The sequence below is a fragment of the Condylura cristata genome, unplaced genomic scaffold, assembly GCF_000260355.1.
Source record: "Condylura cristata isolate star-nosed mole 26May11 unplaced genomic scaffold, ConCri1.0 scaffold00005, whole genome shotgun sequence".
Lineage (NCBI taxonomy): Eukaryota > Metazoa > Chordata > Mammalia > Eulipotyphla > Talpidae > Condylura > Condylura cristata.
This window is the reverse complement of record NW_004567106.1, coordinates 29598247-29612236: the sequence shown is the minus strand read 5'-3', so window position 1 is coordinate 29612236 and position 13990 is coordinate 29598247. Positions and strand designations below refer to the sequence as shown.

General features: G+C 36.9%; 1 protein-coding gene across 1 annotated transcript in view; it reads right to left on the bottom strand.

Annotated features, from left to right (window-relative positions):
* Nucleotides 1–13990, bottom strand: part of PLEKHA8 (pleckstrin homology domain containing, family A (phosphoinositide binding specific) member 8) — a 53881-nt gene that overhangs the window by 13874 nt on the left and 26017 nt on the right. The window contains exons 5-12 of the mRNA XM_004676819.2: nucleotides 12587–12745; nucleotides 11759–11799; nucleotides 8948–9105; nucleotides 7008–7167; nucleotides 6518–6603; nucleotides 4209–4267; nucleotides 3717–3847; nucleotides 3016–3086 (exon numbers count right to left, since the gene is read on the bottom strand). Coding sequence (XP_004676876.1) covers nucleotides 3016–3086; nucleotides 3717–3847; nucleotides 4209–4267; nucleotides 6518–6603; nucleotides 7008–7167; nucleotides 8948–9105; nucleotides 11759–11799; nucleotides 12587–12745 — 865 coding nt within the window. The remainder of the gene's footprint in view (nucleotides 1–3015; nucleotides 3087–3716; nucleotides 3848–4208; nucleotides 4268–6517; nucleotides 6604–7007; nucleotides 7168–8947; nucleotides 9106–11758; nucleotides 11800–12586; nucleotides 12746–13990) is intronic.

Here is a 13990-nt window from a genome sequence, read left to right as displayed (position 1 = left end):
AAGTAGATCTTACTGCTCCTCATTATGAAGTTTTATCTTTTCTTTTTTTTTTTTTTAATTTAAAGAGCAGGTTTATTAGGGAAAAGGACAGGAGTACTGGCCACTTGCATAGGCACAAGCGGTACTGTCTCTGGAAAAGACAGGTTTGCAGAGACAGGTCTGCATGGTTGCAGGTGGGCAGCCTTAGGAGAGCAGCCTCCACCGAGGGTGGTCAGTGCAGAAAGGTCCTAGCATGGTACAAGTCAAAGACAGGCAGGAGGCTGCTGCCCTGTGGAGGGAAAGAATGGGTGGAAAGAAGCACCTGCATAGGCACAGGTGGGCAGAGGACTGCTGCCCCCATTCCTTAACACAGGATAAAAACCCTTGGCTTGTTCTACTTACTCTAGAATTTAGAGCTATGTAGAGTCTCCATACATAGGTAGTTAATTTTGTTCTCTTTCTCCTATTAACCCGTCTGATGTAAATTGATTGCTCAGCCTACCTAGGAAGAACCTGGATGGGGTGAAAGTTCCTCTCTGCTATTATACTGCTGCTCTTGTACCACCATAAGAACCATCGATATAGACTGCAGACCCTAGTGAGCCACAGAGCAAGCTTCTAGGGTCAGAACAGACTAGGAAAAGCCTTGGAAGAGTAAGGAAGGCTCCAGAGATAAAGGCAACAAATTCCAAAGGGGACTAACCAAATCCCCACCCCCCACTGGGGCAGCAGGACATTTCCAATAAGGACTTAAAGATCAACCTAAAGTCCTCTATAGTGGATTCTATAAAGGACTTGCATTGAGTGTTTATTGTATAGCTTCCTCTATAAAGGACTCTAAGATAAAAGCTGACACAGAGACATTAAGAAAGAGTGAGTGGGGCCACAGGGAAATAACCAGTCACAAAGAGACTGACAGGGCTTTAGAATAATTAGGGTAAGAAGGTGTATATTTATAGTCCCTGTGGCATAACCCCACTTCAGATTCCTTGCCCCTCCCTGGCCTGGTTTATTTCTGTTCCTTTTCTCCTTAATAAACTTTTCCTTATATCTGTTTTTCTAAATGAAATTTGCTTCTTTCTGCTTGCTCGCCTGAGTGTCAGCAAAGTTCCTGCTGCAGCTTCATGAGACACCAACCTGTGATAGTCTAGTGGCTGGGACTTAGCGCTGCCACAGCCGCCTGGCAGGGCCTGAGGGACTAGACCTACAAACCTGAAGGTAACAGCAGCATTAGGGAAGTTACTTACCTTTTTTAAGCCTCAGTTTACTTGATAAAAAGGGGAGCACAGGGAAGTTTAAATGAAGTGTTGCCTGAGAACCTAGTGTCATATCTACACTGGGTGCTTTAAATAAACGAACCCATTTTATGTTGGGGTTGCCCGGTAATAGTAGCTATTACAATAACTCAAATTCAGTTTGAGTTAAAATTTTAAGCATGCAAGCTAATTTGTCTATATATGGCATATAAATTGGATAGGTACTTTCTTTTACTTACATACCCAAATTCCCTCATTTCAGGCAAGATATCATTTCCACTTATTATGGCTGCAGTTTCAAATGAGAGAAGCCATTAATCCAGAAGATACATGCATCAAAGAGCCTATGTTTCTGAATATGTGTAAGTATTTTTCACTGTATGTTTGCACAGAGCTTTTTCTGTTTGTATGGAGAGAGGAATGCATTGGCTGGGGGCGGGGCGGGCGGGGGTGGGGTGAGGTATGCAGAAGACTTTATTTCTACACATTTAACAACAATAGAAAACTAAGGATCCCTACAAGCAAAGACTGGTTTAAAAATCACACACACACACACACACAGAGTTTAAAAACTAATCCTGAATATCAGGGTGAAAACATAAAATTTACAGCCCAATTTTCTTTTCTACCAAACAGTGCTAAAGGGAAAGGGACAGAAAAGCTCAGATTTGCTGTGGTCATTTCAGTTTTGAAGCAGCATTTGCACTTCATGTTTCTTCTCACTTCACAACTCACACCTCCGAGACCAGTCTCAGAAAAGCATCAAGCACGGGAAGGACAGAGGCAGAATTTGGGTGGGGCAGGATAGCAAGTGATTCTTCAACTTCCTCTCCCCTCCAGGGGTCAAGGCGTTTCTTTTCACTTGGTAGTGTCCTGTGTACAGTTGGGTCCTATTCACCAGCCCCAGCTGAGGTAAAGAAATTGCTCCCCTTCCCCTCTCACACAGTCAGCCTTCACAATGCAGTAGCACTGGGGCCATGTGGACTCTTAGCGGCTGTAAATTTTATGTTTTCACCCTGATATTCAGGATTAGTTTTTAAACTGTGTGTGTGTGTGTGTGATTTTAAACCAGTCTTTGCTTGCAGAGATCCTTAGAGTCTTAGCTCTGTATCCCCCATCATCTACTTGCCTTAAGGTGGGCAAGTTCCTCTCAGTATGAAATTTCTACACTAAGAAGTTAGTCTGGTGAGAAATTTCTGGCTTGGCACATGAGTTTTGGGAAACTTCCTGTTTTCATTTCTGATTTGGCACAAATAAGTCCCATTTTCTTGCAGGTTATTACCTTCATAATATGACAAAAAGATAGTAAACAACTTGTATCGAGTGCTTATTATGTGCCAAACACTTTTCTTACTTTTTTATTTTTAACATGTAATAATCTATTTAATCTTTACAACAACTTTAAAAGGGAAATTGTACCATTATTCCCATTTTAGAGGAGGAAGTGAGTCACAAGAAAGTTAATTGCCCAGAAGCACAGCGTTTTGCTCTGGGTAAAATCCAGAGATTGCTGATCCTGATCATTACACAAGTCATCAAGTTTGATAAACTTTGATTGAGTATATGAATCATTATGGTGAACATACTTTTGTTACTTGAAATCAGAACACATAGGAAGAACATAATTGAGCATGTCCTGGAAACTCAGGGATACATGAGAAATCCAAAAATGCAGGGGACCCAGAGATGGTAAAAAAGACCTTCTGTGAGAGAAATGAGGACTCTTGAGCCAGGGGCCCCAAAGTCCCTCTGCTGCAGATCCTTTGTTAATAACACTTACTCAGGGCTGTCTGAATATCCTTTTCTCCATTTTTCACTTCTGTCAAAAATCCCTTCAAGAATTTGAGCCCTCTGAAACAAAAAAAGGGGAGACATGTTATTTTCAAAGTTCACTTACATTAAATGGGTATAAAGAAATGGTAGACCCCAGTTTCTTTTTCATTATCTGGGCATAACAGTGAACAGACAAATCCTTGGGCAGTGCTTTCTGAGCTTTTCCTCTGTCATTTACCTTTAGCTTGCACTGGACCCTTCTTATATGATATACCTCAACAGTTGTTTTTCAATAGGGTCCCAGCATCAGCTGGGAACTTGTTAGAAATGCAAATTCTGGGGCCCACTCCAGACTTTTTGAATCAGAAACTGGGAATAAGGTAATCTGTGTTTTTATCAAATCCTCCAGGTGATAGTGATGTCATTAAAGTTTTAAGATCCACTGATTTAAAGAGAAACTAGTTCAACATTATCCTCCCTTAAGATTCCTATATTATACATACTGATATTGGCAATATTTATTATCAAGAAGGTGGCAAAAATTAGAAAAGTTTTTCTATTCATCATGTCTTAAAAAAGGTTATGCGATTAGGTTAGAGCTTTCACTCAGAAGTAGTCTTTGCATACATTTTGTTTTTCTAGTAACATTTACACTAGCCACATTTTAACGGCTGAACCGCTGAGCCACCCCAGGTCCAGCTGCCTTACCTCTTCAGCCACAAGAGGGCCTCCGTGGCTGAGTTCCTAACCTGGGCTACATCAGCCTCTAGTTCATGCAGCACTATCTTCTGGAGGGTGGTGAATTCTTCCTTATTGGTTATATACTTCTGATTTACCTTCTGCAGGAAAAGCAAAGAAACACTCTAAATTAAAAATACTAAGACTATCAAGGAACTCAGTATAATACTGAAAATTTTCAGTTTGTAAACAGATCCCTAAGAAATCAAAATAAATTTAGTTTCTATTACATTGCCCTATATTTTTAAGGTATCATGATTTTTTTTTTGTATGAGAAGTCTATGATGCTTAAGTTAAAATTAAACAGCTGTTTTAGGGATTTAAAGCATTTTTCTTCCTACCTCAGAAGCCTGAAGCTACTTTTTATTCTGAATGTAAAACTCAAATTCATTTGTATATAAATGAAATTTCATACAACCAATTCCTCCAAATACAGTCACCATACCAAGCCAGTATATTCACCTTAATATTTCCAACAAGATCCATTTTAACAGGAGCAAATACTGTAGGGCCAAGTTTGTCTAGAAGAAAAGATTGAAAATGTCTTTGAAGAAACAATTTATTAAAATAATTTTATAGTAACAAATTTAGCAGCTCTTCCCTCCCAACTTCTATATTTTGTTTTTAAATATAAGTTTTATCTTTTTATATTATACTGCCCTGAGCTGAATAGCTATGAAATGATCCTAAAATTCAGATTAGATGAAGACAATCTTTTGAGATTAAAATGCATATTGTAATCTTTAGGGGTGCATTGTCCAATATGGTAGCTATGAAATATGTGCCTATTTAGCATTCACAATGATACAGTAATAAGAGGCTCTTTTTTTAAAGATTTATTTATTTATTCATACATAAGTGGGGTACAGCTACAGGTGCAGGGGCGGTGAGAGGCTTCAGCAGAGATAGAGTGGGGAGCAGAACAAGCAGATCAAGGAAGCACACTGCTAAGGGGGCCAAGGGGTGGGTCAGGAGAGGTCTGCTGCGCCAATGTGGATCACCTCTGGGTTGGGGGATCCAACTTGAGCTGAAGCAGCTGCAGCTGGCTTGCAGTGCTGTGTTCTAATCCTTTGTGCCACCAGGGAGGGCCCAAGAGGCTCTCTTTTGGTCAAACCAGATAAGCATTCTCCTTTGTTTACCTGATTTCTTTTTCACATTCTGAAGGAAAAGAGCATCATTAGGAAGATAACATTTTGAATTGCTGACCAACAAGTGATGATAAAAGCAAGCTAGTGTCAACTGGTAGCAAGAATAAATACAATGATCCTTGCTAATCCCCTCTACACCCTTTTAACTCTGGATAAGTACTGCCCTCTGCCAGGAAGCCAGGACAGTGGTCTCACAGACAGAAGTCTACTGCCCTCTTCAGGTTGTTGACAAATTAAGTTACTTTTCTTCTCAATCTGTTTCCTTTTATTGACTGAGGGAAAGTTAAGTGGTGTTTGGTGACAGCACTGTAGCTATTTCCAACTCAAATGTGCTATTAAAATGTAAAATAGAATATCAGAAACAGAATGCAAAGTAGCTCATCAATGATTATTTTATATTGATTGTATGTTGAAATGATAATTTTTTAATGTATTGGTTAAATAAAGTCCACTGTTAAATTAGTGTTTGTTTTGTGTTAATCTTTTAACATGCTCCTAAAAAATATGGAAGTATTCAGTGGTTCAAATATTTGTTGGATAAAAGCATGACTGAAAAAGTAAAGCAAGGAGGGCTTTCCGAGTTGTTCAAGGGGTTAAGTCTCAACACTATGAAGCTATCTGCAGCCACTGCAGCACAAATTTGATCCTGGGCAGGGAGCTAAGGCCAGGTAGCTGACCCACATGGCACAGCAGACCTCTCCTGTTTCACCTACTGCTCCCTTCAGCAGTGTATTTCAGGAGATCTGCTTGTTCTGTTCCGCACCCTGTCTCTGGTGAATCCTCTCACCACCCCTCCCCTCATACACACCAAAGGCCTACGTAGATCCTAGTTCTTAAATGCATAAATAAAAGAAAAATAAATGAAATATTTACACAATGGAACATTATGCAGCAACAAAAAGGCATGAACTACTGATTTGTGTTATAAGGATGAAAACATCCCTCTGAGAGAAAAATTCAGATGCAGAGTACATAACATGATTCTATTTATATGAAATTTTTAGAATGATTGCCTTAGGCTAGAGGCTAGATGGCAGGTTGTCACATCCTATCATCTAAATCCATTGTTATATAGAACGTTCTGAAACATCCTAGTCTTGGTACGGATATGGATTACATAGGTAGGTACATTTGTAAAAACACACTATATCATAACACTTAAGGTTTATGCAAGTTATAGCTCACTTAAGGAAAAGGTGAAGAGTTAAAATGGTAATACAGCAAATTAGCAATCTCAGGTACGACTAAGTCTAAAAAGTAATTGTGACTGACACATACATTTTTACACATAATTTCTGAGAAAAGTTTTAACCGGTATAATTTGTTTTACATAGTACCAAAAAATTTGAAAGTCTATTCCTCAACTACTTTATCACTTCTGCTTTTCATGTATGATTTTTAAAAAGCAGAATTCCCTTCTTCACTACACTACTCTGAGGTCAATATTTAGTTAAATGGAAAAATGAATTAATGCTTAAGATCATACTGACTTAGTTGTGTCAGCTGATTACAAAGAAGTAGATAAAAATGATTACCACATTATACTCACAGTTGAAGATAACTCTTGCAAAATAACTAGAGACAGATTCTATAGACTAATGAATTTAGGGGAATTAATCTTACCTAATACTGGAACTACAGCATAACATGATGCCAAGAATGCTTCTGTGGGGATGCCACTGTCTTCCAGAAGCTCAATGTCACTAAAGCTTAAATTTAGTGATAAAAAAGAGGAAAGATTAGAAACACAACATTAGCATTCTTTGCAGTTCCAAGGTAGTCATGAAAACACCTGCCTCTCTACAGGGCAAGTCATTTGGTCTGATTTCAGAAATGCCCCAGTGATCATTTTTCTATTATAATATAGTTCAATAAAATATTTTTTTCAAAGATAATCCACCAAAACAGGCTAAATGTTTTCACAGAATATACACTCACAATTCAATTTCTGCTCTTTCATTAATTTAGACAAAATAAGGAGTAAGGCAGGTATTTGATAAGACATACTCTCTAGTGTACTAGAATAAGCCTCACCTAAAAGAAACATTAGGATTGAGTTTCCGGAAAGGAAGCTGGTGTACAACGGACAGTGCTTTTATAGTGTATAGATTACCTGGTATTCATGGTGCTAAAGAAAGTTGGGATAGCTTCTTGGCTTTCCTCCCACTGAGATTCTGGAGAACAACTTGAGCAGTCTGATCCAGGCTGTGCCAATTTGCTGTCATGATTTTCCAGGTTTTCCTCTCCATCTTCCTTTATTATTTTACCTTGGACTATAAAGTATATGATGCCTATTACTAATCTAACCTTTCACTTATTGTAAAATTAATATTTATTCATTGTTGAACATTTTTAAAACAGAGAAAAGTACACAGAATAAAAATACTATAAAAGTAAACAGCAAAATACTATGCAATTAAAATATATATAACATGCAAAATTGGCTTCATATATAATTGATTTGTAGTCCACTTGTTTTCAGTATATCATGAATATCATTACTGTTCAATACTCTTCAATCTGTAATTTTGATCGCTGTAATATATAATGGTCATGGCATTTAGAGGGTCTCTAAAATGTTACTATTATAAATACAATTGATTCTCTTAACTCATGTATTCTGTATTTGTGAATATGTCTACTTGCTGGCATTTCCTTATTTAAACATCAATGCCTGTAAACTCTCCAGTCATCTGTGGATACGTGGTGAAAATTTGAGACATACACTCTATACTCCCAGCTGACACTGCACAGGTGACACTGCCTTCTGGATTCAGCTCTCATACTGTACACAACAAGTATCTTTATTTAGTTTCACCTTTTTTTTTTTTTGCATTTTTGCTGTTTAAAAGGATGCCACATGTATAGTACTATCTGGTATTCCTAAATGCAAGAGGCTGTGATGTGCTTTATAAAGAAAGTACATATGTAGATAAGCTTTATTCTGGCATGAGTTATGGTGATACTCACTGTGAATTCAATGTCAATGAATCAACAAGAGATATTAAAGGTTTCCTTAAGTAGAAACACATATAAAGCAAGGTGACATATGGACCAATTGACGATATTTACTAACTCAGAGGTGACTTTATAAGTACACTTGATATATAGATAGAATACAACTAACATGAAAAATGAGAATATCACAAAGAATATCCCCATTCATAGATATTTGTCCTTAAACATGACTATGTCCTGAGAATAAATTCTAAAAGTAAAATTATAGGGTTAAATTAATTTTTGTTTCAATAGCAAGTCTCCTGTTTTTATTATTTACGTAGAGATAAGATTTCAGTAATGAGTGAAATGCTTGCCTAAGATTAACAACTAAGAAAATGTATCTTCTTTTCTCCCAACTCATCTGGAAAAACAAGGTCTCTTCTTTCAGGGGAGATGAGAATATTTTTAAATTTTATTTTCAAAACATTTATTAAGCACTTAAAACGATTAAAAGTTCTAGTATGGTTAATGTGGACCTATCTGAAAAGGGTTTTTAGTGGGTAGCACTAAAGGAATTAGTAAATTCAAAAGGACAGCATTTTCAAATACAGACTATGAAATGAAATGTGGAACCTGAGCATGATGGACACAGACAAAACAGGTGAAAAGCTGGGGGTGACTGTCGAATTCTAACATCCTGAGGTCTCATCAGAAACTAGAAAGATGAAAAACTGAACTGCCATCGTATTTGATGTCCTCTTAAGTCTGACATCACAGTCCAAGTTTAAATGACTTTGGGACACAATAGAAAACCAGTGAAATACTCTAAAATGTCAGCACAGACAGTGACTGCTCACTGTAGTCCACGAACATCACAGCAGTGGGTGCAGGATTATCTTCTGCCTTTTCAACACTGGATCAGCATGTAGTGGGGAGAAATATTGGGGTGAAGAAGGGATGACAATGTGTTATGGAGCCAACATCTCCTCAGGAGATACTTGACAGACTGTCTAGAAGTCATATCCTATCAAGATAATGATCAGATAATGACTCTCAAGCTCCCAAGATCCTATAGTTCACCAGTTTGCTTCAGACTTTACTGTTGTTTCTAACCTGTTACATTATCATCTGTATTTTCTTCACTTGATATGCTGCAATCTGTGTCAGCAGGTTTCAAATATAAGGAGTTCTTGTTTCTCATCAGGATTTCTTCATCATCATTTATTTCCATATTTAAAGATCCATTTTCACAATTGTTTAATTCCACTTGCCTGAAACATTTTTAAAAAGAGAATAGTAAAAATGTCTATTTGGTCAATTTAAGATCTTATTCTGAGAGGTAGGGAAAGAATTCACAATCACTAACTCCTTTTAAATCAGTCAAAAAATAGAATTGTTAAAGCAAGCCAGATCTCTATTCTCTTGCCTCCAAGGCAGATAGCTCTGCCTGTGACAGTAGATTTATATCTGGCTGAAGTTCAGATGTTAAATAGGCATTCTTTGCTCTAGAGGTGACCTCAGCTGACTCAGTCTCCCAGCTCCCCCCACCAGTAACAGGAAAGAGTCATTGACATCAATTTGGTTTTCAATCAGTTTTCTATAGGAACATTTAACACTTTTCTCACTTTCCCTAGCTTCTCCATGGGAGGCCCTTCTTAGTTTTCAAAATCACTAGCTATTTCCATACGTTTGCCTGGGAGTTAACTTGTCAGAAGTCTCCCTCTGTGGTCAGGGGTAACTATTCCCTTCAAAGTATGTCTAACAGTAAAAATTTGAAAGGACAAGATAAATCCTGAGCACCTGTCACTCCTTAGGGTAACAGGAAAGATAAAAACCGAAAGGGACAATTAATGGTAAAATTTAGAACATCTTATGACAAGTGACTATACCCAGCTAAATTAGAAAAAAATATATAAATATAATAAACAAAACTTTAAATAAAAAGGTCTAAGCAACATGCTGATTCTGAGAAAAGCAATTATTTCCCATAGAAATACCATACATATTTCAATATAGCAAGTTTAATGCAGAGTATATTGGAAAACACCTCCATAACATCTACAATATCTTGTCACAGATTGTCCTAAACATTTCTACTTTGATATCATAACCACTAAGGAGCAGGATAAAGAAGACTTAAAAGTGGGTAACCAGTCTTTAGGAATCACATTCTTTAGGAATCACAGTAGTGATTAAATCCCAGCATTTGCCCTCCTCTGTGCACCAATTGCACCTCTGTATCTTTACCTCAGGATAACAAGAATGTATTTTTTTAATGTCGATGAGTTTAGTATATAAATTTTCCGATTGTTGCAACAGTTCCTATAGAATGAAATCTATTATACTGCTTTCCAAATTTAAATCCTCACTGACTATTTAATAACTTTGTTAATCATTGAGGCTTTTATTCTAATCCACAGGAAAAAATTGTTACTGTTAAAAGAAACAATCCCCAAATGAAGTTATCTGTGCTGAACCCATGTTACCAAACTGAGACTCACTATTAACTTAATTGCAGTTTCAGTTTCTCCCAGTAATGTTATCCTAAGGAAGAGGTCTGAACTTTTTCAGTTAAATAAACTGCCTGATAGGTCCTACTGGGTTACAGGGGAAATCGTCCCCCATTCTTTTCTCAGACTGGTGGAGCAAACAAATTAACATCAAACAGACAAAAGGAGAAAAAGACCAAATTTAATTATAAATTTTTGGAGAATTTACACAGCTATCAGTTCTAGAGAAAATGAGACATACTGACGGTTTATGTTTTGAGATAAAGAGGAGGATAGGAACCTAGGGAATGGCTCCTATGGGCACCATAGATGGCAAGAGGGTCTCACTTGACAAGGGGAGAATAACTTAAAATAACACGAGATACTCTAGAGATTTGTCATGCCCCAAGATAGGTTTTTGCAATAAAAAGGTTATTTTTGGAGATGATTAACTCTGGTAATCTTCATTCTTTAAGATAATGGCAACAATTTCCCTAGAGACCTGCAGGGTCTTGACTGGCCTTACCCATGTATGCCAAAGTGACATGTACTGGAAAAATCTATCTGAACATTTGGAGAGAGCTATTTTTCAACTCTGTCCCTCAAAGGAAGGTGACCTTGCCTGCCTTCCACTATACTCTACTTGCTAACAACTTCCCTTTCTGCCTGTATAAAACATTCATTCAGCATAGTTCTTCAGAGCTCCTTTTCATCTGCTAGACCTGGGTCATGAATCTTTGAGTAAAGTCAGTAATATCTTTAAAATTTAGTCAGTTGAATTTCATTTTCTTAACGAAACCCAACTGGGAATAATCCTTTTTCTAAAGATGCAAACAATAGTATATACACAGCTGATATATTAGATATTAATTTGAAAGGACAAATACATGAACATGTCAAAATATGGAAATGCTTATGAAATTAAAAAATGGAATAAAGCCCCCAAATATTTGAAAAACAACTATGTAATGAATACTTTTGTTTAAGTCAAAAGGAGTATTTAGAGGAAGAAATAGTTTGTATTCTGATGCAATTTATATACTGTTTTCAAACTGTAAAGCCACATAATATTTTTATTTTTAAACAAAAATAGTACTTTTTTTCTTGATAAAAAGACACTTAAGTCATTGCTTAGTTTCTTCCAAAGAACAAGGTTCCAATTCTCAGGAAACTAGAGACATTAAAAGTTATTAATGTGATGAGTGAGATCCAGATTCTAAGGAAAATGAAAACATCTTCTGTAGCAGTTGATGCTAACTGAAGGGTATATATTGCTTCAGTATCACCTCAAATAGGAAAACCATACAGTTTCCTTATGATATTACTCAAATCATGAGAAAAGTCAGCATACAATCAAAGTATTCTTATTTTTTAAAAAAAAACAAGGAATAACAATTTTTGTTTGTTTGTTTAGAAAGAGAAAAAGTTACTATACCTTTCCAGTGAATTATGAATCGGTACAATAGGATGTTTCATCTTTAAAAGAGATCAAGAAAAAGTTTATATGTTAAACTTCCAACAGAATATAATCAGAATTTTATCAAACATGAAAGTAGTAAACATGACCATAACTACTAAGAAAGCTAGCTTTTGAATGACATAATTATCATAGTCAAACCCTTGATAGTTAACTTTTTATAATTTTTGCTATACTATTTAGGTCAAATAGTCGTAAGTACCAATCTAGGACACAGCATGATATTGAACATCGGAAGAACAGTGTTCATGCCCTTGAGGTAAACTGAATTTTGCTAAAACAGGGTATGTGTAAGGGTATAATCATCCCAGCCTAGGAATTCATCAAGATGAATAAGAGCTAACAGACAGGTGAGAAGGCATTGTTGGTACTGGGAAATTGCATAAAGATGTGGGGTGAGCTATAAGCAGTTAATACACTCAAGCTAGGTAAAGACAGAGAAAGAGGCTGGGCACTGGAGAAGCGGGTAAGACATTTTGACTTTAACTTATAGTCAATGAGGGAATCACTGAAAGGTCACCAAAATCTCAGGTAGACTCTCTGGCCATGGAAGATAGAGGGGAGGTTAGACACATTAGAGACATGTTTTGGTGACACAATTGCCAAAAACTATTAACTTGATATTGGGGACTAAGGGCAAGTATAAAAGTGAACACAAAGTAAAATCCACTAAAAAATGTATTTATCAGTCACCAAAGGATAACAGAGATCATAGCTTAGTATCACTTTCTTAACTGTCAACCTTTCTTTATGCTTTGCTTCAGCCAAGCAGTGCTGGGCTGTTACCTTATTGGACTTGAGCACAGCCAGCTGAGGCGAGCCTGGGGGAGTTCGATACAGTAACTCAGAGGTGAAGGCTGCATTTGCAATCTGCATGCATTCTTCTAAAGTCTTCAGAAAAGTATTGCAGGTTGATTTCAACAGAGTTCCCACATCAATTTCCTCCTACAAAAACAACCAGAGTGGAAATCTTGTTTACTTTGCCAAAAAAGAAAGTCCAAGTGTGTAATGTTCTTATCCTCAATATGATAATGTATCCATCTATTCTGCCAGACAAATATGTACTCAGAAGAAGACTGAGTCCATCAAGTATCCATAAGCCTTACCCTCGATCTGACCCTTTACACTGACCCACTCACCTACTGAGCTGAAACAAGTTCTTTCAACTGGACATTGTACCAGGGGCTAGGCACAGTGCCCTCATGAAGTTTCACATCTATAACGGGGGGTGACAGGTATAAAACAAGAAATCACACAGACTGTAGATTGACTTTAGTCTTCAGATTTCCACTGCCTGAGTGAAAGTGAGGTTGTAGTACAGAAGCACAGGAGATTATAAATCAAAAAATTTCTGCTTGAGTGAATTTTTTTTGGCTTCCAGTACAGAATAGCCTAAGCAGTTTTAGCAACTGGGATCTTTTAAACATCTAACTAGTGCCTCCTCTAAGTTATTTTACTTGCTCAAGGTGTTTTCCACCTGGATTATTGATAGTAATAAACTCTTTAGGAAGCTGACACTACACCCTGATTAGAAAATGTGGCAACCACAATTTAGTGGCATTAAAGGAACTAGATTGGACCCAAGATGGAGTTCTTCATGTTAAGTCTCATGTCAACAAACCAAAAACTAAGTTTCTGCACACAGCTATCTCAGAACAGGATGGCCAATCAGCCACCTATATCTATAACATATCTTTTTGATAGGCACTCACCTACTTTTGAGCACTTAAATTATTTCCATATCTTGACTATTTTAAACAGTGCTGAAATAAATGTAGGAGTGTAGGTGTTTTTGTATTCTTTGGGTATATACCTAAGGGTGGAATGATATGGAAGATTCATTTTTAGTTTTTTGAGAAACCTCCACACTGGTTTCCACAGGGGCGGGACCATTCTACATCCCCCATCCTTGCCAGCACTTGGCTGTTTCCAGCCTTTTGAGATGGGCCATTCTCATTAAGGTGGTGTATCTCACTGTGGTTTTGATTTTCATTTCCCTGATGATAAATGATGATAACCTTTTTTCATGTGCCTTTGGCCATCTGTATGTCTTTGTAGAAGTTTGCATTTAGGTCTTCTGCTCATTTTTTAGTCTTCTTACTTAGTCTCTTTCCAAAAGTCAAATTTGTATTACCAAATATTTATTTACTATAACTACAATATCACATTTACAGTGCATCTCTACCTCAG